Source organism: Pygoscelis adeliae, unplaced genomic scaffold (genome assembly GCF_000699105.1).
Source record: "Pygoscelis adeliae isolate BGI_AS28 unplaced genomic scaffold, ASM69910v1 Scaffold171, whole genome shotgun sequence".
In the NCBI taxonomy this organism is placed as follows: domain Eukaryota; kingdom Metazoa; phylum Chordata; class Aves; order Sphenisciformes; family Spheniscidae; genus Pygoscelis; species Pygoscelis adeliae.
The window spans coordinates 490,473-501,644 of NW_008824186.1; the positions used below are offsets into that span (position 1 = coordinate 490,473).

Here is an 11,172-nt window from a genome sequence, read left to right on the forward strand (position 1 = left end):
AGCTTCATTAAACTTGGAGTGATTATTCGTATGTATAAAATGGCTCTGTGTTGGCAGAATCAGAGCCCGGGGCGGTAGCTCAAGTAGTAACACCAAAGCAGAATAAAACTGTTTTCTCTTGGATCTGCCTGGTACCAAATAGGCACAGTCAGGTGAGCATGAGGCATTCACAACCTTCTATAGCAGCTTTAGAGTGACAGAGCTTATGGATGGTGTTTGGCAGAGTTTCTTAATTTGTAAAATGAATTTTAGCTAAAATTTAGTTCTTTCAACAAATGTTTGAAAAAGTGTGTGTGTGTGTGTTCGTAGTTAGGCAAAGGAGTGTTTGTATAACATCTGCAAAGCTGAGAACAAGTGGACTTGAGGGATAAAAGTTGCCAGCACTGGATTCCAGGGGTGGCTTTGGCCAGTTGTATGTTGCAGTTTTAGTCCAAAACTTTCCTTTCTCCTGCTTCATAAAAGAAGGGTCCTTCTTCAGCTCGGTATAGGGAAAGGGTTAATCTTGTGGCTATTTCTTGTTTAAACAAATGCACCTGAGTAAATGAATGAACCTTTTGCTTTACTGTGCCTTTTTTGTACCTTTTTAACAGAATACTTAAATCATTATATAAAATATTTTTTATATAGACGAAAGTTTTGTGTTACATATGAACCAGTCAGATGCTGGACCACCCTTCAAATAACATTGGTTTTCCCTTTCCTGACTGAACTTATACAAAATTGTTCAAGCAGGTGGTTTTCTGTCCCTTTTCCCACCTCACTCAGAGCTGTTAGAGTGAACACTCATGTTTTTGCAGCCATTGTGGAAAAAAACCTTTCATCCTGAAAACAAGTTAATAAAAAAAAAAAAAGAAAAATCTAATATTGGAGTAGAAAACCAGTTAGTCATATACCAGGAATAAAATAAGAGAGGTATGAATGTGAAGGATTTGATCTGGTTTTGCAAATGTCTGTGTGACACGGCAACTCCAATAAAATTGGGGAGGCTTAGGGAATCGGGGGAACAAATGGTTTCAGGGGCTACGTCTAGACAGAACGACTTGCTGCCAGGTCTGTCATATGTGTGAGCAATGGATCATATGTGGTCCCAGCAGGAAGCTAGTAACACACCAGAGATCAAGGACGTACCTAATTCTAATATTTGTGATAATTGGTATGTGGTATTAATAGTTCCAGTTTGTCTTTTGGGGTAAAAAACTAGTCATGCTCAGGGATGCTGTGGAAAGGCAGTTACAACAAACTACAACGAAGAGATTGTCTGTTTGCACATAAGAAAATCATTGACTGTGTTTACATCATTCACATACTCCCAGGTAGATGGGACTGAAACAGTGGCAAAACTACCACTAGATGCACAAGATGGCTAGCTCCAAAGGCATTCAGGGTGTTTGTGTCTGTATCCAGGTCCAGATGCTAAAGTTACGTGCATGGAGGGATAGGGGGAGATGAACACCACTGGAGCTGAAGGAGGGCCAGTGTCTGTTTTCCTTGGGCTTTTGTACTGTAATTCATAATTTGTGGAGTCACTGGGAAGGCACAGAGCCTCTGTGCAGACTGAACCCCTGTCTTAGTCTCCATTGGGTCACTGAACTTAAGGCATTCAAGGAATAGACAGTTGTTAGGTGTAAGCAAGAACTGCATCTATTTTTGTCCCTTTTTCCAGTCTTGTATGTAAAAAAAGCCCATTGTCCTGACAGCTACACATACTAGTTTTTATTTTCTGTTTACATGTGTTGGCAGCAGAATGAATTACAGTGAACTGCCAAACTGCTCTGTAAACATGCCCCTAGCAAAGCAGTGGCTGCAGACCTTGCCCTGAGGGACTATACTGTGGCCTCTACTTAACAGTTCTTGGGGCTGGGGGAGTGTTTCTTAGAGCCGTTTCACCTGCCCTAGGAGCAGAGCCCCCCAGGTGTGGGCAGACCCCCCCTCAGTCACAGAGTATTCTTCTAAAAGCTGAATAATCGGCAAATGGGTGAAATACTAATAATCACCACTTCACAATACAGCAGCTCTCGTCATAGAAAAGTCACAGCTGGAATACAGCTGGGGTAAGCATGCCACGGCATTACACTGGTAATAGATGTTGCCATTGCCACTCACAAGCCATCCCTGTTGGGTGACGGTAGGTGCACAATCGGCTCCCACTGCAGAGCACAGCAGCTGGGTTGTTGCACAGTCGCCTCCTGCAATTGCAGGAAGAATGGCTTCTCCTGAGAGCTGGTAAATATTTTATCTTTCCTTTGCTTCATGTTGGTAATTAGCAAAAGCAAGTCAGACATGATGCTCGCTATTCTTCATTCCACTGAGTGCCAAGTCATATTTAGAATAATCTTTGCTGGTTACCACCACAATGCAGTATTTGAGCTGGGTTAAATCCCAGGAACACCCTTATAATTGAAACCAGCTGGGTGTAAATGAGTGCTAGCACCTAGGATGAATGTGACGGCTTCAGTATCACATGAGGAAGGAATTGTTTCTCAAACAGCTGTGACCATAATGAGACAGGGATTCACAACTGGTATGTTAAGATTCACCTACCTGGTGATAACTTGGTAATCGGTGCAGACCATGGACCATGAGTAATGTGTAGCCCCTTACAAAGTACTTTGCATGCTAGATTGCTGGGCACTAGCTAGATGTTGTGGATGGTTTGTAGCTGCAGCTGCTTGCAGAAGGTGTCCTGGTGAGCCAGCACAAAGCCAATGGAGCCTGCGAGTGTGGTGTAGTCACAGTCAGAATCCAGTTGTTTCCCCACTGAGAAGATGAACCATTTTATTAGTTGTATGAAATTAAAACTAATGGAAAAGAAAATTGGGTTGGAGTCAATGACTCAGCATCCTTACAACAATAATTTTATATCAACAAAAGCAGCTTTTGGGGAAAAAAAAATTAGGCCCTCCAAGTGGTATGAAATACTCTTTTCAGTTGCAATAAAGAGTGCAGAGAGACGAAAGCTGTTTGCAAAGCAAAGAATTCCCATGTATTAACATCAGCCCACTCTTTGCTGAGTCATCTGTTTCTATAAGCAAAAAATGAGCAATTCAAGGAGAATGCATTGTTTCTTTTTAGAAATAGTTCATATAATCCTGATTTCACATTTAGGCCTATATGCTGCCTACTCTTGCAGATCTAAGTAATTCTTTGTTCAGTAAGTTTTCTCACAGTTTGTGAAAACACACATGTAAATCTTCTCAGATGAGCAGGTTACAGAATTATATTTGAAGGAAACTATCACTTTACTGATGTTAAGTTACATGGTTTTGGTATTTTACACGCTGGCATGGCACTGTCTGTCTTTCTGCTACTTTAATGCTTACCTGAGTGCAGTAGTTGAGGGGAAGAAAGTAACGTCTGAATTCACTCACTGCATAATGCATTCCCTTCAGAAAAAAAACATCATGCTGCTTTTTACAGGTGCTCTGTAGCTGAACAGCTCATATTATTCCTCCACAGATCCCAAAGACAAATCTGAAGTAGGTAGCTTGCAGTTAGTAAAAAGGTTAATCCCAAGCGAGAAATAGTAATTTTAATCCTAGGAGAACAGAACTAGTTTATATGAAGGAATGTATGCTAGGAAGTACATGGAAGCATCATTACATGCAACTATTTGATTGCCAAAAAAGCACAGCATCAGACTTTCTCCCTGAAGTGCTCATGCAGTCAGAGAAAAACTCTTTTTATTTCATTTCAATGGCAAAAGTGAATTGCTGAATTAGTCTGGTGGAGTTTTAAAGGAATACTTTATCCTTGAAATGGGCTGCTTCTGTCTCCTGGTGCTCTTTCTTCTTAGAGGGAATAATTGCTGATAAGTAGACCTTGTAACAAAAATAAAATATTAAGTAATTTTAAGCTAATGATTTCACCGTTAGATGCTCTGTAAATGATTTACATTTTTATTCTTCATACTGTTATATCCTTTCCTCATAAAACTAAATTATATATAAAATGGCTTGAATATATGTATATATTTTGTTTTCCTGAAAGTAATGCCATTTGAATGCCTCAAGGAATCAGAAAAATCCATACGTACTTACACATCACAGCTACAAAATCCAGAGTATGAATTTGTTTTTAAATAAATAAGTAATTTTATTTATTTAAAAGGCTTGAGCATATTGCTTGACTTGCATAAACACTGCAAAGATACTTTTACTGGCAAAGTAGAAACATAAAATCCTAGTAAAAGTCAAGCTTTCCCCCAATTCCATATTTACTTTAATCAGTGCAGAAAGAGCTTGAGAAATCCGGATGTGGTATAGGGGGTTGGGCAGTTCGACAGGTATCTGGAAGGAGAATGGGGTGGCTGGGGATGAGGCAACCTTATCTCCCAAAACTCCCACGGAGAGCACCAGCAGGAGAAGGAGCCCTCTTCTCCCCAGCCTGGTGGTTTGCTCTCCCTCCCCATCCTGCCTGCCTTGATGAGCTACTTCATAGGTGGCTTTTGCCAGTGATGTTCACACAGCAGACTGCCCAGCAGCTGTATGAAGAAACCATGCAGAGCGAAGGAGCATGTAGCTCCACGGGCATTGGTGGTAGGAAGCCTGGTTTCCTCTGGATTTCTGCCGTGCAGCTGACAAAGCTGTCTGGTCGCTAGGACACCCATGAAGTCTCCTGGGCATCTGGGTTCCCCCATGCCTGGTCAAGGATGTGCTCCCACTGCAGGTTTCCCTCTGCTGGGACGTTTTGCAGTCTGTCTTGGCTGCTGAGTCTCACGGCCTCTAGTTCGTTCCTCTACCTCAGACAGGGCTAGGCATAGCTGCATCATTCCTGAGAAACGGTTGTGTCACCTGTTCTTAACCTCTCTCCCCCCAGCAGTTCCCCAGTATCCGAGACTGATTGCTTCTGGTGTGTGACTGTAGAGTCAGAACCATCTTCCAAATGCCCAACCTATCATTTTCTTGCTGCAACTTAAGTTCTTTGCTTCTTGTCCTATCCTTGGTAGAAATGGCCAAGAGCTGCTTCTCTGCTTTGCTGTTACCTTTTCCTTATTTGAAAGTGGTTATCTTCTCACATCAGTCTTCTCTAAATTTAAACAAACCTAATTCCTTTCCTGGTAGGTCATGTTTTCTAGATCTGATAACTTTCTTCCTCTGGATTCTCTCCAGCAGTTCTTTCCTGAAGCCTTAGTGCTCCAGCTGTGGATTTGCACTGCTGAACAAAGCAGAAGGAAAATCCCATGGGCCTGTAACTTTTCAAGCCTTGAGAGAAAATTTGCCATCTGCAAATTTAGAATTAGTTGGTTTTTACTCATCTGCTCATTATCATCTTGATGTTTATAAAAAGCTTGTTGGATTCCTGGTGCCATTGCTTTTATATAACTGAAGCTAAGATGATGTTCACAAACTAAAAATAAAATGTATTCTTAAAAGTGTAATTTACCACTTCAATACTCAAAATCTTTACCTTGAGAATTAAGATTTTTCTGAAAGACCTGTTTTAGAAATATTGGGCTGGCTGTAAGAATTATTTGGTAGCCTTCTGCAGCCATTCATAGCCAGAAGATCAGTGTGGATAACTACACTGGTGCTTTCTCACCTGCAAATTCTTGCAGGTGCTGTTGCAGGTTATCTCAAAAATATCTGATTGATCCCCTTCAAGCAGACAGAATTTAGATGACTGGGGAGACATAATCATTTTTTGTCAGACATCTCTCAGAACCAAGGCATGTTTTTGGTCTTTCTCATGTTCCTGCACCAATACCTGCAGAGTATTAATCCTCTTCCAGTGGTTATGTATACATACAAGTGATACCTCAGTGAAGGCACCATTTGGCACCTGTATGCTGAAATTCAAGAAAATAAATTAATTGAACAAACAGAGAAAATGGTTTAACTTTTGCAGGATGTTGTAAAATAAGGTTCAGCTCTGATGACTCTTGAAAGACAATGTTTCCATGTTAGTTCATTGTGCAAGTATTGAAGGATATGAAACATATCAAGGCCTTAAATCTGCACTTGTCCTACACTCCTGTGAAGAGCTATTGATCTCAGTTGTTGGTCTGTGAGCAGCAACTTTCTGGGCAAGTCCAGGTTTGCATTGCTCATAAAGTGAAGGCATAAGAGAATGTTTTATGCAAGCGAAGAAATCATTCCCTTGATAAGATGTTGCAGACTATAATTTGGTTTTAGTTAAATTCATTGGTTTGATCAGCTCTGACAATAGCTATCCTCATTTCTCTGAGTTTTTAAAGTAACTTTTCAAGTTACTCTACCAAGTGAACATAATGAAAATAAGTCATATCTGGTACTTCATGAAGCTGTATTGAATGGATTGACTACAAAACGTATTTATAAAATCCAGTATTCTCTCTAATAGTTTCTCCATTGCTAAATGTAATGTTGCGTTGTTTGAGGGCGGAACATACCTCTGTCATGCATAGAAAAAGTGTCTTAATAATGACAGGAGAAAACCAGATATACTTAGGACTGACTTAACTGGAGAGAGTAGACAACAACTGCAAGAAAGATGCATTCAGGTTTGCAACTAAAAGAGCTTTATGCACAGGGGAAGCTGTCTTGAAATATGTGAGAGACAGACACTGGTGTTAAAAGGGAAACTCTGAAGAGAGACCTCCTAAGCTGCAGCAGTGTGCTTTAAGCAGTCTTAGAAAGTACAAAAAGGTTAGCCAAGATCTGTTGTTTGGGTTATTTTGGTTGGTTTTCTGGGTAATGTTGAGGTGTTTAAATTTTGTCAAGAGAAAGTACAAGCATGAAACTGGTTCTCTAAAAGTTACCCTGATAAAAAGCAAATACAGAACTCTTCAACTTGATCTGTCACCTGTGCAAGCTCTGCTTTTGGGGGGGTGGGGTTAATTGCCTGCAGGAGATTAACTCTTCCTCCACTGAAAGTTGGTATTGTAAGATTTGGAGTTTGCTAATATAAGGAAGGATTGCTTTTTTAATTTTTATTTTTAATTTTTTATAAATTTAAATTGGACTGTAAATCCACATTTTTCACATGAGATTTATAGCTCATTAGAAATGTGCAACAAAGCTCCGCTATTGACAGCTTGTATTATTTTTGATAATCATGTTGAACTCCAGCATAACAGGTCTGAAATTTTTCATCACAGTTGGGTCCTTAGAATTCAAGCTAAGGAGGAGGTGGAATTGCCTTTTGATACATAGAGCTGAGCTGGAAGTGATTAACTGAGTAGCTCATTATTTTCTTGAAATAAGAGGGAGCCATTTAGTGGTTGTAATACAAGGTTTCTTGCTCCTTGGTCCTCTAGCTTGATCTGCAGTGTCAGCATTCACCGAAATGGAAATCACTAAAAGCAACCTTTAGTACATGAAAGGGTTTTGGTTTGGTTTTTTTTTTTTTTACAGCAGGTTGCTCCCCGCCCCTATCATACAGATGTTCTGGAAGAAACACTTGGTTGTCTTACATTTTAGAGGCTGGAATAGTAGCTACTAATGCCTCAAGATGATATCCAAGTAGGTAAAAAGGAATGGGAAGGGAGATAGCACATTAGTGAGAATTCACCAGTAAATACAATGCAAGATCTAACATGAATATCAAGTAACATTAATTACTTTAGAGCCTCTCTGTTTTCCTTGTGTGCATTTTAATTATTATTTCAGCATAATGTAATAACAAGGGCTGGTTTATAGGACGATAATAAGACTTGAGGCTATGACTGTGGCAGATTTTGTAAGCAGAGGGTGGTTGGGCTGAGCGAAGGATGCCCGTGGCTGTGCTGTGCATTGCATGCCGTCGTGCCCAGGATCAGGGAGGGGAAGGATTTCCTCCCTGAGTCACCTTTGAAGAACTGACCTGGTACACAGTCCCGCTCTGTGCTGTCTTTTGGTGAAATGCTAAACCGTGGTCTTGATCATGTGAGGCCAATAAAATCTCCAGTAGCCATTTTTCCCCGCACTGTGGCAGTAAAACTGAACCCCCCTGATTATCCCAATCAACATTCAATTACCTCTCATTTACCTAAAATTCCCCCTGTATTTGAAGGCTTAAATGGACGTGATTGTTTTTGTCAGTTCTTTCCCGGTATTGCTGTGCTTACGTTTTGGCTAAACCTTGCATACAAGGCTCAAATCTTCTAAGGATTGAATCAACCTTTCAGCCTTCTGAGAATTATGAAGGATGGCGTGTCACTATTTTACAAAGGTTTACATCTCCCTCTTTGTGACGAGACTTTAAAAATTTTGTACATTTTGGATTTCCCAGACAATAAGTGGTGTATTTGGCCAGACTTCCCACCCACTTATCATTTGTGTGTGGTTCCCTGTGAATCCATCTGCTCTCTCATTATCAGTTATTAAAAGGCGTTCGAGACACTGATTAGCCTTGAGATTACTGGTGGGTAGGCACTAACATTTTTATAACCTGTGCTGAAACGTTCAAACAAATGTGAAGTTAAGAAATGCCTTTTTGTAGAAACAGACATGTAAGTAAGGAAAAGAAAGTTCTTGGGAGTCCATTTTGCATGTACTGATCCCTCCGAGCTCCTGTTAGAGCCTGGAGAAGTGGAAATACCCTGTACTTGGGACATCAGACTGGTAACGTTGGTTAGCGAGGCTGAGAGACCACTCCCAGTTTCCCCAGTTTCAGCTCTGTTTTTTTGCAAGGCACTGTAGCCTCCGAGGGACCGGACTATCAGGTTTTGGTTATCTGTAGTGATTGGTTGATTGGTTAGTTCGGGTGAGGGCTGCTGTAAATATTTCTTCTTTCAGGGAGTTCTCCAACCCAAAGATGTTTCGTCAGAGCTGTCACGGCCTCTGATGTACAGCCTCCCCTTCTTTCTCCGTGGGGTGAATGCCATTCTGCCACTTCTCGCCTGTTATTTTATGACGTACTGAGACCCCACTGAGAGGTGTATCAGCGTGAGGATGGAGGTGTGCAGGAGGGGAAGCCCCCCTCTTCTGCATGCGGAAAGGGCCTGCTCTCATCTCCCCCAGCAGAATAAAAATGTTATAGCTTAGGGGTTTTTGAGTGTTTAGCCAACTAACTGGATTTTTAAGTGTGTGTGCAGCTCACGCATGCATGTTTGAACACTCCCATCCACTTAGATCAGTTAGAGTCACCAAACTTCTTCGTTTTTCAAAATAAAACTGAATTATGCCTAGACATGTTGAGCCAAATCTGTTCCTGGTGTTATTTCACTGACTTCCCGAAGAATTACACCAGAGATGAATTTGGTCTGGTATAGCAGCTTTTTTGCCTGGAGCAAGTCTTTATAGCAGAGTTGTATTTCTCTCAAAAATATAAAAGGAACACTGACAGATCTGCAGCTCTGGTGGTGTGAGCAGGTGCAGCTATATTAAATTATTTCTTATTAAATTGATTCAGCAACTTGAAGCTTGTAATTTTTGTTCTGCTATGGTTCTGTGACAGAGACCTTTTAAAACAGGCAAAGTATATATCTTTTCTTGTAATTCCTTTCTCTGGTATTATAATTTTAAAGATTTCTGTTTGTATGTAGCTCAGATTCTGATTGCATTATTTATTTGGGTAAGATGTGAAAATTACAGCTTTTTCCAGTTAATCGCATCGAGCTGTGTCATCGCTAGTGTAATTCCGTTTACTCCACTGACATCCGGATGAATGTGAACAATAGTTTTTGCTTTTGTTTTTAGGTTTAAGTGGTTTTAGGCTCTGGTGGTCACTGTGGCATAAACTGGTGTGCTTCCCTTCCAGCCAGTGGAAGTATGCTGATTTACCCCCGCCTGAGGATCTGGCTCGTTATTTTAAGGGTGCCAGTCTTCAGCCAGATAAAATGTGTCATGTGCTGCAGAGTTTTCCCCAGTATTAAGACCCACTTTGACTATCTGTGAAAAATAACCTGGTGCTTTATACCTTCATGTAATTGTACACAGAAAATGTGGTAAAGTGTTCCCCTTCCGACAACCTTATCGCTCCACCTCTGCTGAATTGAGGTAGAATGGTTATTAATTTTTTACTTTTCTTGGGTGCTTTCCATGCTTGTGTTATTGCCATTACTGCTCAGCTGCTGTTAACTTAGTATCGGAAGTAGACAGAAATGTTTGCCTGAAGTTCCATGTCTTTAATGCATTTTGGGGTTATTTGTTTGTTTGTTTTGTAGGTTTATTTCCTTTAAGACTCCAGGCTTAGGCTTGGAGACCCCAGCCATCACCATTGAGCCCAGCAGCTGGAGCGGCAGCGAGAGTCCTGCCGAAGATATTGAAAGAATGAGTGATTCTGCAGATAAACCTATTGACAATGATGCAGAAGGTGTCTGGAGCCCTGACATTGAACAGAGCTTTCAGGAGGCTCTAGCTATCTATCCACCATGTGGGAGGAGGAAAATCATCTTATCAGATGAAGGCAAAATGTATGGTAAGTGGTACACATTTAGCCTTTGGAAATAATTGTCCCAGTGAGAACTGTAAAGCCCAGCTTGTTTTTATGCAAAATCCCTGGCTCTGATTTTGGTACTTTTGGAGTAAATCTTGAAGAAATCTGTGAAGTTGAGGGAGCTCAGCCGGGCTGATGCGTTGCTCAGGACTGTCCGAACCAGTCCCTTTGCCACTGGCACTAGGAAGCAATATTGATGCAGAATTGTGTCTTCAGTGAATGCTATGCTGTGGCTGAATGGGAATGTTTAAAAGAAGCTTTTAAATGTGTCGCTCCTTGAGCATAGGAAAAAGTAAGCATTTTTCTTTATTTTTCAATAAATGGTGAAGAAAGGGAAATGGGAAATAGAGTCTGCGTGATTGCGTGGCAGGATATGCAGTATTAAATTGCAAAGTGATAAAGTTCTTGTCGCGTTCAGAAGCCTCTCGATGAAAGAGGCAAGTTAGGGGTGCTTTTGTGCCTTTCTTTTTCTTTTCTTTTTTTTTTTTTCCTCCTTTCCCCTTCCCTCCGTGCAAACTGCTATAAATCAGATGACGTGCTGACAGCATTCCATAAATACACGCTCCGCCGAGGGATGCTGACATCTGCACGCACTAGCCGGGGCTCCTTAGCTTTCGTCCCGCTCGCCCCAGCCCTCTCGCCCCGCCGGTTTTTCTTTTCCATTTTGCAAACTTCTCGTTGCGGGCGGCGGAGCCCTTGCTCCGGCTCCTCGTTCCGCGGGAGGCCGGCGGCGGGCGGTCGCTGTGCCTTGCGGGGGGAGCACGCTCACAGGCGACCTTGCCCCTACCTGGCCGGGCTGTCCCGAGGCAGAGGAGGGGGCGGCGGGGGGGGCGGCCG

General features: G+C 41.6%; 1 protein-coding gene across 1 annotated transcript in view; it reads left to right on the plus strand.

Moving 5' to 3' along the window:
- Positions 1–11,172, plus strand: part of TEAD1 (TEA domain family member 1 (SV40 transcriptional enhancer factor)) — a 161,914-nt gene that overhangs the window by 44,640 nt on the left and 106,102 nt on the right. The window contains 1 exon segment of the mRNA XM_009334483.1: positions 10,064–10,317. Within this exon segment, the coding sequence (XP_009332758.1) occupies positions 10,170–10,317 (148 nt within the window). The 5' untranslated portion in view covers positions 10,064–10,169.